The following is a 17,277-nucleotide window of genomic DNA, read 5'->3' as shown; positions in this document are numbered from 1 at the left end:
TAATAGAGTGTTGGAATGAAGGTCTATTAAATCTCGATGACAATCTTAGGATCATACAAGGTCTTCCTGGCAGGTCTGCTGTCAAAATAATGGAGACATCGGTGCCTTTCTATTCTGAAAAGCGGACATAATGACAGTGAGAGCGCTGAAAAAAGTCGCTTCCACAAAATTAAACTATCTCCTCGAGCATACCACGAAGTTAAACTCTTAAATTGGTACTACTCGCTGAGGCGCAACAAGTCAGCTCTTCATTCTTGCACCAACTGCCCCATTAGTGTGATCATGGTGGTTAGCTTTCCACTTTTGCAAATTTTCTTTGAAGAGAACACGAACCACATCTTTTTCTGCAAACAACGGCTCTTGCAAAGAACACAGCATTTTTCCAAATCGGAAGTCTTGTGTTTATGCCCGAATACGCCCAGTTTGTAACACTAAGTGCTTCTGCCCTGCTCTTTTTTCCATCCCCGTAAGACCAGCACAGATTGGAACTGCCATCCGCCTTTTTCTGCAAATGATCCACCCGATCTTTATTTTCCCACTATGAAGAAGCCGGCTCGTCGCCTTCTGAAGGACAGTGGAACATTTTTGTCTCCTGGAGTTGTCAGATATAACTCCATTTCTATCGATTCTTCCATTTGTTCCGTGTTCGCGAGACAATCGAGATTTCTTCATTTGGCTTAATGAGAATGGCCTTTGATCTCTTTTTCGTTGGCGCTGATGTTGCCATCGTAATTGGCATTGACTTTGCTACTGAGGAGGTCATTGCCCTCGCTATTTAACTTAAGCAACTGATTTTAAATTTTCGTGTTTTTTCCTCTTGGTTCGTTTGGTTACCATCTCCCGGGATTCTTCTGGCTGCGTCCTTGGTGGCTGATCTACAATGCTTTCCCTTCACCTCCTTTAATCGTGTTTGTTCCCTCTCTGACGACCGGAGGACATCGCGATTTGTGCAGTTATGGGTACCGCTGGCAATGTTTCTTTTATTTTCCTCAGCTCCTCTTAAGCGGTCTTCCAAGAGTTTCGCTAGTGCGTAATAAGTTTTTGGAGTTCCTCCATCTACTTTATGCCGTTTTTTGACATCCATACAGATGTTTCGCTGCTGGGCAATAATCGTAGCCTTCATTTCCCCTAACAGCACCCTGCATTTCATGGATAGCCTGTCAAATCCAAATTATCCAAAATACAACCACCTGAAAACACCAAACACCAAGAAATAATAGATCGTGTGGTTCGTAAATTCGTCTTCATCCCGGGCGTTAATCTTCAGGACATTAATTACAAAAAGGAGCCCTTCACCAAGGCCATTTAAAAACAGATATTCCCCGTAGAATTCTTCCCAAAAACCTCAATAAGTTACTGCCTAAAAAGATCGTCACCCTATACAGTAAATATCCTCATAGGCGCTTAGCCTACGTACAAGTTTACCTAAAAACGACATCTCTTTGGAAAGATGCCAATGGCAATGACATTGTGACCATAAATACATTGTTCCCTAGAGAATAACCGTACTTTCCAACTATTTTCTGAAAGCATGCCCTTTCACACTCCACATGCTTAGGCAAACCTTCGATGGGAAGGTTATGCATTCATTACAATGCCGCAATTTGGACCTTAAGAAACTCGATCAGCCAATGAAGTTGGAGGTTTCTGCTATCAGCTTCTACCAGCTAGGCTCACTGACTCTATCCCACAAATTAACTTCTTTAACTCCAAACCATTTAGTTTTCGAGTACACGACCCTCCCACTATTATGCGGGCAATCTATGGTGTCTTAAAGTGCATCAAATTAAAACGAAAAGCATGGGTTTGGCCTATTTCAAATTTGTTATTTATAGTCAAGTCTGCACTAAATTTTTCAGTATCACACCCCATGCTAAATGTTTTGTATTCCTAAAAGGAACCAAAAAACATTTCGCTGTAAATCTATGAAAAGCAGTAAAGTATCCCAAGATATTGGGTTTTAATAAAATCAAGATCTAGTAGACGATATAGCCATGCTGCTTCAGCGTGTCTAAAAGAAGTAAAGCCGCTGCCGTTGATGGTCTCCCATCTGAAGTCCTAGAGCCCATACCTGCAGTTTATGCAGAGTTGTATACACTATTCCACTCATTTGTTAAACCTGGGAATCTGAGATCCCTCCCAGGGAATGGAAGAAGGGAATGATCGTCAAAATTCCAAGGAAGGACATCTATTTTTAGTGCAATACTGGAGGGGTATTTGTGTGGTCCCTGTTGCCGCGAAAATAACATGTAAGCTACAATCATCCTGGAGCCCATAAAAGGACATCTCAAAAACTTAATCGATAGACGCCAGGTTGGCTTCTGTTATGATTCCTTCTGTATAGACCACATTAAAACTCTTTGGGTTGTTGTGGAGCAATATGGAATGCTGTACTCCAGAGGGGTATTCCAAAGAAAGTAAAAGCTGCTATTTGGGCAACACATGAAACCCCAAAATATCACATCCTGCATTGAAGTAAATTGTTCGAATAATTTGTAGCGCAAAGCGGAGTCCGCCAGTCTTGTATTTTGTTATCAATATTTTTTCCTTCTCATTATCGGTGAAGTTCTTCATGCTGCGTTGTTCTGAAAACACGGAGGACATCAGTGGGTTATGACATCTTTTGTGCGACATATCAGCTAAGCTGATGACATCAGTCTTGGCTTTTACCGAGTCATGGACCTTGAGCAAATCACTCTGGACTTGGAAAGGAATACATGTACTCGGATGGTCGGCTAGTTTGTCGCCCTGAAACTTCGAGGTGTCTAACAGTAAAGAAAAAGTGCAAGCTTGCCACGGAGGCATATTGCCAAGGATCGACAAAAATGGCGCGTACCACCATCCCCCACCCCGGCCTTGGCTTTACCTCATAGTTTTCAATCTCGGCCCTCTATGACTCTGCGAACATCAAATCGACTTTGGCATACCACCGCGAGGTCCGTCTTAAACTTACCACTTACCATACTCAATGCAGACATTTCTTTGGAACGCAGTCTTGGACTTAGATTAGATTTATGACTGAAACTTGAAAGTGCGAATCTAAATTGGCTTTTACTCACTCTGCGGTGCATCTCACTTGAAGTTTAGGTGGTCTCGTGCCTTCTTACTCAACGCACCGCTAGATAATCTTTAGTGCTACTCAACAAACAGCGTAAAAAATAGTCTTGATTACTCACTATAAAATGATAATTGTAACTTTTTATCTCCGGAAGATTACATTAAAAAATAGGCCTTTAATTTGGAAATGTTTAGTCCAAATCTTACTTCGATCGAATAGAGTTGCATTCAGATAAGCACCTTCCTCTACTAAGACAGTCGTTTTGATGGGTAACAAGAAGTTATTGTAACGCAGTTGAAGAAATGTTGACATAGATCTACCAATGACTGTTAGCGATAAAGCCCTTTCCAACATAAATCTAGCTTCAAACAATTCATGCATTTGTATCTCATTTAAACCACAATTGACTAATCTGGTTTAATTTCCAAATTTCAGCCCAACTACCTAAATATGGAAAGGACACCTCAGCTATCTACTCCTTCGACGAGGCAATGGCTCTAGTCGGAAACGGCAAATTCCAGTCGGCCTTACTCCTTATTACCGGAATCTGCCTTCTATCTGTCATCGTTGAAACTGGTGTGGTTGGATTCTACGCGATAGTGGCAAGATGTGATCTAGGATTTACAACGCAGGAGCAAGGCATCCTATCATCAGCTGCCTATGCTGGAATAGTCATCGGCTCTTATCCGTGGGGTTATCTTTCCGATACGATAGGTCGACTGAAAGTGATAAAAATAGCAACAATAGGAGGGTTAATCGCGTCAATAATCTCAGCTTTCTCTAACTCCGTTGGGATGCTGATCGCCTTTCGACTGATAGTTGGCATATTCATAGCTGGAACACAAGGCTCAGTTTTTAGTTATTTGGGAGAGTTCCATAGTATAAAAACACGAACAAAGGCAGTGACGTTGCTGTCGGCCTTCGTCACCTTAGGGTTCACATTTACTCCTGGTAATTAGGTATTTATTACAGTTTGACTACTTTTTACTAAACAATTTCCTTTTTCCCCGAAAAGCTCTTGCCATCGGTATTCTACCTCTTTCAATAGGTGGAGAAATCTACGGCGGCGAATTCTCATCATGGCGATTATATGGGATTTTGGCAACCATCCCCAGTATTATTGGTCTGATTATTCTACCATTCTTGCCCGAGAGCCCAAAGTACTTATTGACCGTTGGTAAATCGGAAGAGGCCCTGGAAGTACTTCGACTCCTTTTCCGAATCAACAAAGGACTACCGAAGGAGGAATTCCCAGTTCACGTGCTTGCCAAAATTGACAACAGTGCGCACTCTTCCAAGGAAGGATTCATTGGACGAATGAAGCAAATTGTGAAGCATACGGGTCGGATGTTTGAGAGGTCGAGAATTCTCGTCTCGTTGAACTTGTTGTTCCAAATGTTTGGAATCTACCTGGTATCACATGGACTCTATATGTGGTGAGTAAATACCGTTTTTGGAAATTTTATCAGTGTAGATAAGGGGCATGGTTATAACATGTAAAGTCCACAAATAATCTCGTAAAGCCTAAAGATAAGACAATTATTATTTTGTAGGTTCCCGAACATCCTAGCATGGATGGTTAAACACATAGATGAAGACGTTACAGTCTACGATGTTACACAAATGGAACAACACGGTGATGCATCAAATACCACCACGAATACAACAGAATGTAATAGCCTCGTAAACGTTTTTACATATGAAGTCCTAACAGTCATGGGATTGGTCTACACTGCGTCCTACATCGTGATCGGGCTGTTAATCAAAACTATCGGGAAGCGAATGATTTTAGGTAAGCGAAATTCAAGATAGCCTCCTTTGAAGGGCAATAAAATATACCGAATCCTTTTATGGTTACGTATTGTGCCTAACAAACAACGGTATAAGTATACCTCCGATATTATATCATATCATAGTGAAGCACTGGTTGACCCCTCGACACGTTTTAATTTCATAGTGGAACTAACAATGAAATCGTCACCCTTTTTGTGACCTACCCACTTACGTTTTCGCCCGTTATGATTCATCATCATCAACGGCGCAACAACCGATATCCGGTCTAGGCCTGCCTTAATAAGAAACTTCAGACATCCCGGTTTTGCCCCGAGGTCCACCAATTCGATATCCCTAAAAGCTGTGTGGCGTCTTGGCCTACGCCATCGCTCCATCTTAGGGAAGGTCTGCCTCGTCTTCCTTTTCTACCAAAGATATTGCCCTTATAGACTTTCCGGGTGGGATCATCTTCATCCATACGGATTAAGTGACCCGCCCACCGGACCCTATTGAGCCGGATTTTATCCACAACCGGACGTCATGGTATCGCTCATAGGTTTCATCGTTTTGTAGGCTACGGAATCGTCCATCCTCACGTAGGGGGCCAAAAATTCTTTGGAGGATTCTTCTCTCGAACGCGGCCAAGAGTTCGCAACTTTTCTTACTAAGAAACCAAGTTGCCGAGGAATACATGAGGACTGGCAAGATCATAGTCTTGTACAGTAAGAGCTTTGACCCTATGGTGAGACGTTCCGAGCGGAACAGTTTTTGTAAGCTGAAATAGGCTCTGTTAGCTGACAACAACCGTGCGCGGATTTCATCATCGTAGCTGTTATCGGTTGCGATTTTCGACCCTAGATAGGAGAAATTGTCAACGGTCTCAAAGTTGTATTCTCCTATCCTTATTCTTCTTCGTGTTTGACCAGTGCAGTTTGATATTGATCAGTGCGGTTTGATGTTGTTGGATTAAAGATGGTGTAGATATTCCTGAGACCACCTAGTTCAGAACGTTTAGTGAAATGCCTTTAGCTGTTGCCACCGCTCGTAGAGGTCCCGACGTGATTTGTCTACTTCCGGTAGGGCCTTCAACAGTCGTTGCACCAAAAAGTGTCCCGTCGAAAATTCTTTGAACATCGAGACTATTTTCGCCTCATCAAATACACACTTAAGCTGCCGCTTTGCTGATTTTACTGCAGCTGCCCACAATCCTCCAAAATGTGGGGTTGTTACCGGAACGAACCGCCAAGTCACACCATCTTTCACGGAAATGACTGCAACCTTTTTTGTTGCCGAAGTTATCGCCTGCTGCATTTCCCCATCCATCTGATTCTTGGCTCCCACAAAGTTACTGCCGTGATCACTGTATATTTCCGAGCATAACCCTCTTCTTGCCGTAAATCGTTTGAATGCTGCCAGAAATGCTTCGGTTAACAAATCACTGACCAATCCGAGATGCACGGTCTTCGTTACCATGCAAAAAAACACGCAGACATATCCTTCTTGTTTTGAATGGGCATGCATAATCCACCCTACAATGTAAAGACGGTGGACTTGGGGTGATTCTGACGGCATCGCCCATTAGTTGCTGGCCGTGGCCTTTGGCGTATCTCACACAAGCAAGGCAACCATGCAATTACCCGATCACTGACATAATTTTCCAGGCTCGCTGCATCCTTTTTTAGCCATGCGAAGACTATCGTCGAGTCACACCAGCATTGTATTTTTGATATCTCCAATTGTATCGTCGTTGACACCATTTTCATCAATTCGGTTAATAGAAGAGCTGCGTTCAGCTCCAATCGTGGCAGAGTTGTCTTTGCTTTCAGCGGCTTCACTCGACTTTTAGCACACAACAGGGTATCATTTACGCCCCCACATATGCCCACTGTCTTAAGATAGATGACCGCGGCATACGCAGCCTCGGATGCATCTGAGTATCCATGTAGTTCACTTCGTTGGTCTTTTGAGTACTGAACCCATCGCGGGATCCGAATAGACTCCAACATCGTTCAGCTTCCAAGCGCCTCCATTGGTTCAGAAGCTCCTCCGCTGGGGTGTCATCCCACCCGATTCCAGATTCCCATATCTTTTGCATTAGGATCTTCGCGCCGACGGTCATTGGAGCTAACCACTGCAATGGGTCGTATATGGCTGCAATATTCGACAGAAGTTGCCGTTTCGTCAATTTTAGGGATGAATCATATGCCATGGTCTTGAACTGGAAGTCGTCGGTTCCAAAGAAGCCCCAGAGCGGCGATCAGTGCGTCTTGTACTATCTCTCGAAGTCCAACGTCTTTGTATTCTATCGGAATCCCGCTAACTAGGGATCATTAGTCGTCCATTTACGTAAGGTAAAACTGCCAGCTCCGCTCAAGAGATTACCCACGTAAAAATCTGTCCGCAATCTTTCCGCTGCAATGGGGAACCTCTGTCCCTCATCCTTTACTTATTTGCTCGATATCGCATGTAATTGCGTATCGAAATTTCCTCCATCTTAGCAGTATTTGCACTAGGTCCTCTTGCAATTTGGGGCCGGTATGTAGAAGGTCATTTAAGCTGGAACCACTCGAAGTTTTTGCAGAAGTATCGTAAACTGGCCATATCTTGGTGGTCGTGCTTTCCATCTTAATTACAGGATGATGCGGAAGGTAGTACACGTCTCTGTCTTCTCCAACAAAAGGTGTCGCTCGCCTCATGTGACCAAGGTCGACGTACTCTTACATCGCCTGGTGATAACCTTTCTTTAATTCAACATCTTTCTCGAGTCGTTTTTCTAGTTGTTTTAGACGCATTAATGCCCTGCTTTTTTTGGGGTTACTCCCGTAAAACAATAAGGACCCATCATGACACCGAGCCACCTCAACTTGTTGATGTTGAAATTCTCACGATTCCAACTTTCTAATTCAGAAGCAAAGCTGTAAATGGACATATTTTTGTAACTTTCTACTAACGTTCTCCCCATTAATGGGGATAAGATATCAGTGACGAGTAAAGAGCTAGACTGTCTTGATATATACAAAGACCTAGAGCTCCTTAGCCAAGATCCCAAGTGGTACATCACGGAAGAGGAGATTAATACTGTTGGTGAACCAAAAATTGCTGCTAGGATATCCCACCTTCATTATGGTGATCCATTTTATGCTTGTCATTCGGCAGCATTACCAGAATGCCTTATCTGAAACAGTCCTGAGCACAAAGCACATCCTAAGAGCTGTTAAATAAAGCTAACAAACCGCTTTGCAAAACTAAGGCTGCATAAAGCAAGATTGCGATCACCACCCTGGATATAAGCAGCCTTAGTGTTACATTTAGCCTCATCCTTGCCGTGGGTGCTTTGCCGCAACCAAACTCCAGGCGTTGCTTACAACGGAGTTTCTTTCCGTTTTCATTCCTCGTGACTCCAATTTTAATGCAGCCATGATTTTTTTACGAGGTTTGATAATAAAAACGGCTTCAGTTTTATCCTTTGCAAGTGTCAACCCAAAACTCTCTAAACAAACCTTCGCAGCGCTAATTGCTTCACAAGAGCGTAATCCAACATCGTCTAGCTATTTTGTGACCACAATCAGTGCTGTCGTCGTGGACGTAACCCAACACCTTAACCTGCCTCCTGCTCCGGAATCAGAAGATTAAGTACATTGTTGTACATAATGTCGCACAGTAGTGGTCCCAATACGGATTCTTGTGGGACACCTACAAGAAAACATACCTCTGAGGTTTGTCATTGGTGTCAAACCAAAGCCTTCGTTCTTCTAAATAGCAATCGATAATGGCAGCGAGATAGCTAGAAATACCCAATCGTTACCGGCGATTTAGATATTAGCATCCAGTTAGTCGAATTAAATGCATTTCCCACGCTCCGAGGCATCACCATGCGGTATTTGCTTCTGCTATCCTTTCCGTGAATTGCATTTTTGGCCAAGTCAGTTACCAACTTGATGCCTGCAATATTTGGCCTGGCTTTACAGGAACCATACTATCAATCTGAAAGACCTCCTTGGCTCTCAACAACCATAGTGTCAAAAAGGCACAAGGATCTGTAAAAGTATGGCTCACCCAGAGGTTTACCAGCAGCAGACAGCAGTATCAGATTCTACTGCTTCTATTCTTGCATCAGGCATGCAGGCTCCAACAACTCAGCGAATATGTTCGGTCTGGACTCCACTCCCGTCCAGTCCCGGCAATTTATTGTCTTCAAACTTCTCTGCAAACTGCCATTGCCCTTCTTACTGGAAAAATAATCCCGGAAGAGGAAACACTGAAGAAGAAGGCAGTTGGTTCCCGAAATACGGTATTTGGTTTTTCACCAATTTCTTTTACCTATAGTTTTTAACAGAAGATAGGGCTTAAGGTGATCTTTGAAGCTGAGCGGCCGTTGAATCATATCATCACGATTATATAGGCGCTCTCCGAAGGGTTCGCGTCCATCTACGAACTGAGCCCCTTAAAGCTTTCGTGTTGGATGTTTTCTTTTTACTCCTGATCGATCCTTCCTGCTCTTCTTCAGTTTCCGATTGGCCACCTTCCGTTAATTTTTGCCTTGAATACTTTTGAGTATTCTCGCATTGTTCTTACGTTGTAGCTAATCAGTCCAACGGAGTCTTTACAGTAGCAACATAGCCGAGATTTCTGGCTCACCATGTAACGAATTATTAAACTTTGCGTTGCTTATATCCCACGCAAATTACTCCAGACATTCTACGTAAGACATCCTTCTGAAAAGCATTCAGTATTTTTATTGTTGCCTTAGTTATGGTCCACACATCACCGGATCATATTGCAGATGCTCCGCTGGATTTCCGTTTGCTTTTTGAATGGAGATAACTTTTCAAAATAGTATTCATCAATAGTAATACTATATTCTATCTGGGTGGTATCCTTTTGCTTAATAACCTTTGTTTTGATTTGACCTATTCTAATTCCAACTTCATTCCCTACCATATTAAAGCGCACCAGCGTCCCTTTTGCGTCAGGAAAATATCTTAACAAGAAAGCCCGTTTATAGGCGATACGTTAGATCAGATATCTTTCACAAAACTACCAATGACAACGGACTTGTGGACTATCCAACTAGCAGTACCGCACGAAACGGTTGTTGGGAAAACATGGTTTGCGCAAAAAGCGGCCCACAAGCAAACGTGGCCCTCTCCGGACATGGCCACTTTAAACCAAATTGACTACATGCTAATCGAACACCCCCACCTCTCGTCTTTAACGAATGTCAGAAAATATACAGGGCGACCAATGTAGACACGCATCACTATCTCGTTGGCATAGTGCTCCTAGCTCAAATACCAATACCAGCTTGAATCCCCGCTGATGAACGCTGGACCCATCCATAACAGAGTCCTTCATAGCAGTAATAAAGGGCAAATAAATGCACCAATAGCAGCAACTGACAGAGGTCCTGGGCATGGAGCATCAACAACTGATCTTCACAACCACTATGGCCACAAACATACTTGGCACCAGGCGGAACGGCTGGGTCGACGATGAATGTAAGTAAAACGGAACGCAACAAAGCGCCCGATTTTCCCCAATATCTCGCGTTCCCGATGTCGTAGTGTGAAAATTCTTAGATTTCCTGAATTTGGGCACCTCCCAGTTCGAGTGAGGTATGTCGCGTGGGAATCCCACGATTTTCCATTTTTGCCCATTTTTCCTACCCGGGTATCGTACAAATTTTCAATTTTCCCCGATTTCAGCCAGAGCCTCCACCGGCTGATTTTCCCCAATATCTCGAGTTCCCGATGTCGTAACGTGGAAATTCTTGGATATCCTGAATCTGGGGCGCCTCCCCGTTCGGACGAGGTATCTTCCCTGGCAATCCCACGATTTTGCATTTTTGTCCATTTTTCCGACCCGGGTATCGTACAAATTTTCAATTTTCCTCGATTTCAGCCAGAGCCTCCTGCGACCGATTCTCCACAATATCTCGCGTTCCCGATGTCGTAGCGTGGAAATTCTTAGATTTCCTGAATCTGGGGTACCTCCCCGTTCGAACGCGGTATCTCGCGTGGGAATCCCACGATTTTGCACTTTTGCCCATATTTCCGTGCCGGATATCGTGGAAATTTTCAATTTTCCTCGATTCCAGCCAGACCCCAATATCTCGCGTTCCCGATCTCATAGCGTGGAAATTCTTAGATTTCCTGAATTTGGGCACCTCCCAGTTCGAGTGAGATATGTCGCGTGGGAATCCCACGATTTTCCATTTTTGCCCATTTTTCCTACCCGGGTATCGTACAAATTTTCAATTTTCCTCGATTTCAGCCAGAGCCTCCAGCGGCCGATTTTCCCCAATATCTCGCGTTGCCGATGTCGTAGCGTGGAAATTCTTGGATTTCCTGAATCTGCGGCGCCTTCCCGTTCGAGCGAGGCATCTCGTGTGGGAATCCGATGATTTTGCATTTCCACTCCCTGCGGGATTGTTATTACCATCAAAGGGGCAAGAGGCAAGTCCTTTCCAGGGTACCTTTTCCGCCAAACTGTATGCACCGATCAGATTAAGCAGGCTTACTCATGAAACACCTGGCTATATGGCTTTAAGTCAGACATCTGAAGTGTCAATAAACTAAACTTCCAGAATATGCCCTTCGCCAAGTTATTGTAATTGTTTTAGGGTCGTGGTTTCTAGCATTCATAATCTCCTTGCATTGTGCGCACTCCTGAGCGCACCATTCGCCGTTACCTACACCCTTTTGTTCCACCTCTACTATTCTGCACCAAATGCTCTTGGTTCGACTCACTCATCGGTCATACTGGGAGGGTGAATTCCACTTCATGCGTAGCCCGCAATGCAACTATAGCCCCTCCTTAATATGTGACCTGTCCACTGCCACTTCCGCCATCCGGTTATAGTGCGTAGGAGTGCCAGGCCTGTGTGCCGACCAAGTTCTTTGCTTGGGAATCCAGCGAGCTCCGATGATGCGCTATTCCTAGATTGCAACACAGAAAGACCCAAGCGCAGAACAGTCTCGTTCATTGATTACTAGAGAGGACTATTTTCAGCGAATTTGATGTGTATGTACTGATAATTTGACAACTCTAACGCCAGTCAACACAATGAGCGATTCCTACATATATGTATCTGATTACTAGTGGTCCCTCGCGTTCTTGTCCTCTTTCTTCAAATGGCCTGGTATGGGTACCAGTGGCCGCTCCGAGAAGCCCAATTAGCGCTTTGGTGCGCCGTTTTGATGCAAATGGCCTGGAGACAGGAAAGTTTCATGCAAAATTCCATCCTTGATGCGACTAAGAGCAAGCTGAAGGCGTCGTTCATTAGTTTCCACTTATATCATAGTCATTCGCCCCTTCTCCTCCACTGTTCTACCTGTCTTGATGACCCACTCGTCGGCCAACTCAAGGGAGCCAGATTTGAGTAACAGGAATATAAGCATACCAATAAAATATACCGAAAATATATTATGGGTAACGAGCCACTGTAAATAGAACTATAAGAAAGTCCCTATTGAGCAGCAGTGAGAGCTACCAAAAACTCTTTCTCTTTAGTCTTCTCACTCAACAATATTTCTACTCAACAAATAAGCGAAATACCATTTTTACTGACTTTTCTTCTTGTTTTCAGGTGGCTGGCTCCTCGCCTGTGGAATAGCTGGAATAGCCTTATACTGGGCCAGAGGATTCTACCTTTGCGCAGTACTCTTCATCATTTTCATCGGAACTGGCAACTGCGGCGGTATTGTCTGCACGATTTCGGTGGATTACTTCCCCACAGAAATCAGTGCGCTGGCAATGTGCCTTATTATGTTGATTGGTCGTTTAGGTGTAGTCGTTGGCAGCAATATCTATGGCTTAATTCTAGAGGAAAATTGCAATATCCTGTTCTATGGATTGGGAAGTCTGGTAGTCATACTAGCAATACTCGCAATGTTCTTGCCAAATGACAAAAAGCAAAAGAAAAAAACAAAAGACAGTAGTGCGGAGAATGGAGAAATAAGAGACAATTATGATACTAGGTTCTAAGGATATAAAAGCACTGCAAGGACTGTACATAGATATTAAAGATATTTAATTGAACAAAGTTGATAATGTAGTAATGTGAATGTATTCTTAAAGTTCTAGAAAAAGATAGTATTACTGTTTGAGCGTTGTTTCAAATCTTTTCTAGACATAGTTGTAAATAAAAATTATTGAAAAAAAATGCATTTACTTGAAAATTAACAGATAGGAATACGAATCGTTAATCGGTTCTCGCTGCCAATTAGCCCGAAAATGGCACAAAAAAACAAAACTAAAATTCGCTAATGGTCCCTCTCTATGAACTCATAATCTGCTTAAACGCTTAACTTCGGTGGTAACACAAGAACTAGATGTATTCAGCTCATACAGTCAAGGACAATCTGATCAAAAATTATTTAAAATTCGGGCTCAAAATGTGCAGCCTGAAAAATCTGCAGCCTCTGTTTTGTTCATTAGCCGGTTTGAAAGGTTCATCAATACCGAAATAGGAAAAACATCACCATCAGCGGCGCAACAACCGGTATCCGGTCTAGGCCTGCCTTAATAAGGAACTCTAGACATCCCGGTTTTGCGCCGAGATCCACCAATTCGATATCCCTAAAAGCTGTCTGGCGTCCTGACCCACGCCATCGCTCCATCTCAGGCAGGGTCTGCCTCGTCTTCTCGTTCTACCATAAATATATTGTCCTCATAGACTTTCCGGGTGGGATCATCTTCATCCATACGGATTAAGTGACCCGCTCACCGTAACCTATTGAGCCGAATTTTATCCACAACCTGACGGTCATGGTATCGCTCATATATTTCGTCGCTATCTAGGCTACGGAATCGTCCATCCTCATGTAGGGGGCCAAAAATTGTTCGGAGGATTCTTCTCTCGAACGCGGCCAAGAGTTCGCAATTCATCTTGCTATGAACCCAAGTTTCCGAGGAATACACGAGAACTGGCAAGATCATAGTCTTGAACAGTAAGAGCTTTGACCCTATGGCGAGACGTTTCGAGCGGAACAGTTTTTGTAAGCTGAAATAGGCTCTGTTGGCTGACAACAACCATGCGTGGATTTCATCATCGTAGCTGTTATCGGTTGTGATTTTCGACCCTAGATAGGAGAAATTATCAACGGTCTCAAAGTTGTAGGCTCTTATCTTGATTGTTTTCGTTCGACCAGTCCGGACAAACTACATCTTTCTTTGGTTTTTGGTGCTGACGTTGCCACCATATACTTTGTCTTTCCTTCATTGATGTGCAGCCTAAGATCTCGCGCCGCCTGCGCGATCTGGATAATGGCAGTTTGTACGTCTCGGGTGGTTCTTCCCATGATGTCGATATCGTCAGGATAAGCCAGTAGTTGGGTGGACTTAATGAGGATCGTACCTCTTGCATTTACCTCAGCATCCCGGATTACTTTCTCCAGGGCCAGGTTAAAGAGGACGCATGGTAGGGCAACCCCTTGGCGTACACCGTTGTTGGTGTCGAATGGTCTTGAGACTGATCCTGCTGCTTTTAACTGGCCTCGCACATTGGTCAGTGTCAGCCTAGTCAGTCTTATTAATTTCGTCGGGATACCGAATTCTCTCAAGGCCGTGTACAATTTTACCCTGGCTATGCTGTCATAGGCGGCTTTAAGTCGATGAAAAGATGGTGCAACTGATGTCCATATTCCAACAGTTTTTCCATCGCTTGCCGCACAGAGAAAATCTGATCTGTTGCTTGGTATGGGCCAATAATGTTCTGGGCGTATGAGGCTATCCGGTCTAGCAAGATAGCGGAGAATATCTTGCAGATAATACTCAGCGACGTGATACTGTTTATATGTATGAGACAGGTAATGCCTCGTTGTCACTCGTCAGGCATTGATTCGCTGTCCCATACCTTGAGCACAAGTTGATCAACCACTTGGTGTCATTGGTCGTTGGTTGGGACCTCCAACTCACCAATGTTCTGGTTGTTCAGTAGTTCATCAAAGTGCTCAACCCATCGCTCCAATATGCCCATTCAGTCGAAAATCAGATTTCCCTCTTTGTCTCGGCAGGATGAACATACATCGAGGTGTGTAAGGCTTCATCCCGCTGACTTGTTGATAAAACTTCCGCGCCTGGTGCGGTTGCTCCCTGTTCTTTTCGAGTTCACAGACCTGTTTGTTCTCCCATGCTTCCTTTTTCCGTCTGTGAAGTCGCTTCTCCGCTCGACGGTGTTCGTGGTACGTCTCCGCACTTGCCCGCGTTCTCAAGAATGCAGCATTACTCGGTATGCAGCATTCTTCCGTTCCGTTGTTAGCTTATATTCATCGTCAAATCAGCCGTTAGAACTCTTTTTGCGGCTGGGGCCAAGTATGTTTGCGGCCGTATTTATGATAACTTCTTCAGGTGATTGTGAAGATCATTTGTTGATGCTTCATCCCCATTTCCCTCTTATAGGTGTTGCAGAGGGCTGTGTTGTGGATGGCTTCAGTGTTAAGTCTCACCTGATTGTCAGAGGGGATGCTGGGTGGTTTTGTTATTCGAACTCGGAGCACCATGCCAACGAGATAATAATCCCAGTCTATATTGGCCATCCTATATGTTCTTACATTCATCAAGGCTGAGAGGTGGCGGCGTTAAACAACACGTGGTCAATTTGGTTGAAAGTGGTGCCGTCTGGAGAGGTCCCCGTATGTTTGTGGACCACTTTCTGCGCAATCCAGGTACTTCCAACAACCATTTCGTGTGACACTGCTAATTGAATGATCCGCAGTCCGATATCATTTGTATTTTGGTGTAAGCTATGGGGGCCAACGTATCGCCTAAATACGGGCTCCATCCCTACATGGCTATTCAAATCCCCAAGTATGATTTTAATATCACATCTAGGACAGACTTCGAGTGTTCGTTCTACTGCCTCGTAGAAGGTATCCTTCTCCGACTCTGTAGTCTCCTTTGTAGGGCGTGAACGTTAATGAGGCTTATATATCTAAACTTGCCTGGCAAGGGCAGAGTGCATAGCCTTTCACTTATATTTTCAAAGCCGATAAGAGCAGGTTTCATTTTTTGGCTGACTAAGAAACCTACTCCGAGCACATGGTTTACTGGATGGCTACTATAATAAATGGTGTGGTGACTCTTCTCCAGGAAACCAGTCAGTCCCTGTCCAACGCATCTCCTGTTACGCTGCTACATCAGCCCTATATTGGGACAGGGTAGCTGCATCTCTGTACAGGGAGCGTACGTTCCATTTGAAAATGCGCAAATCATTATTCCTTGATCGTTGCCGGGTTCGTCGTTGTGTAATCCGTCCAGTCCGAAGCTCCTGTCGCGGCTTTGTAACAAGTTGTTTTCCATGTAGGGCTGTCAGTCCTATCCAACTCCCAACCTAGAGGACCAGTTGGTACAATTTGTCCCGTTTTTAGGCGCGGGAGGAGAGGCGAAGGTGGAGATAGGGTTTGGTAGTAGAGCTGTTAGTGTTGTTTCAGCAGGCCTTTTTCAGGTTTTATGCTCTATCGTGGGTACCAATCCTCGTTTTGCCCTGGGGCCTATACTACCCTTTGACTACTGCATACCACCCGCAATCCAGTGGGATGCTAGAGCATTATCGCCAGACGCTGAATTCCGCCATTATGGCCCGCGACGATCCGTCCTGGACTCAAGTCTTGCCTCTCGTCCTACTTGGCCTCCGAACAACCCGCCGAGAGGAGTTTGCTGCCCGCCCTGCGGAGCTATACGGGGAGAGCGCAAGACTCCCAAGTGACCCGGTCTTCGACTCTGGATTGCTGCGTCTGCTGAGAGACAACCTCCACCGCCTGAAACCCACACCTCCCACCCGTCACACTTCCGCACCTGCCTGCGCTCCCAAGGAGCTGGACACGTGCACGCACGTCCTAGTCAAGACGGATGCTTTTCATCGCCGACGTATCTACATTGTTTCTTCACAATTTTATCTACATTGTCTTTTTCCAATTAATTTAACCATATTATTGTTAATTAAAAATATGAATAAAATGTTTGAATTAAAAAAGCACGTGAAGCTTGTTATCAGTTTTTTACCACAGCACAAAACCACAATTCTTTCCCAGAGTTTAGACTCTGCATCATCTCATGCCCGGAAAAATAGATTTCTGAGAACTGATGCACGCGATATATGTGTGGATATATTCATTTCCTCATAGCTTTCATTTCTGGTAAGTCTCAAAAATTGTATTTTTTCCATATCTCCCCGAATCTGCCAAGTATTTGCCATCTAAATAAGTCCAATAAAGTAAAATACCACACAATGTGAAAAGATACAATTTTTACAACATAATCTCTCGCCGAAAACTTTCCTGACGGACTTGTTCTTCCTACTCTAATCTATCGAAATTTACAATCCGCTGGTGACAAAGCATCTTTACAAGTTTACTCCTTATCACTTTCTGTATTTGTTCTGTATTCAACCAACCTCCCAAATACAATAAACGAGAAAACAATTAAAATTGATATAAAGTCTTTGC

The 17,277-nt window shown here is 44.0% G+C and overlaps 1 protein-coding gene across 3 annotated transcripts in view; it reads left to right on the top strand.

Moving 5' to 3' along the window:
* LOC119656968 (synaptic vesicle glycoprotein 2C-like) overlaps window positions 1-12,995 on the top strand; it is a 239,876-nt gene extending 226,881 nt beyond the window's left edge. For 2 of the 3 annotated variants that reach the window (XM_038063694.1, XM_038063693.1), the window contains exons 2-5: window positions 3,494-4,009; window positions 4,074-4,494; window positions 4,612-4,850; window positions 12,420-12,995. In XM_038063694.1, the coding sequence (XP_037919622.1) occupies window positions 3,494-4,009; window positions 4,074-4,494; window positions 4,612-4,850; window positions 12,420-12,817 (1,574 nt within the window). In that variant the 3' untranslated portion in view covers window positions 12,818-12,995. Of the gene's footprint in view, window positions 1-3,306; window positions 3,328-3,493; window positions 4,010-4,073; window positions 4,495-4,611; window positions 4,851-12,419 lie in introns of those variants that run through there. The other variant, XM_038063695.1, reaches the window with a different exon arrangement.
* Window positions 12,996-17,277: the final 4,282 nt, after the last annotated feature.

The sequence above is a fragment of the Hermetia illucens genome, chromosome 5 (genome assembly GCF_905115235.1).
Source record: "Hermetia illucens chromosome 5, iHerIll2.2.curated.20191125, whole genome shotgun sequence".
NCBI classification, from domain to species: domain Eukaryota; kingdom Metazoa; phylum Arthropoda; class Insecta; order Diptera; family Stratiomyidae; genus Hermetia; species Hermetia illucens.
Note: the sequence above shows the minus strand (reverse complement) of the source record. Positions and strands in the feature narration are given on the sequence as shown.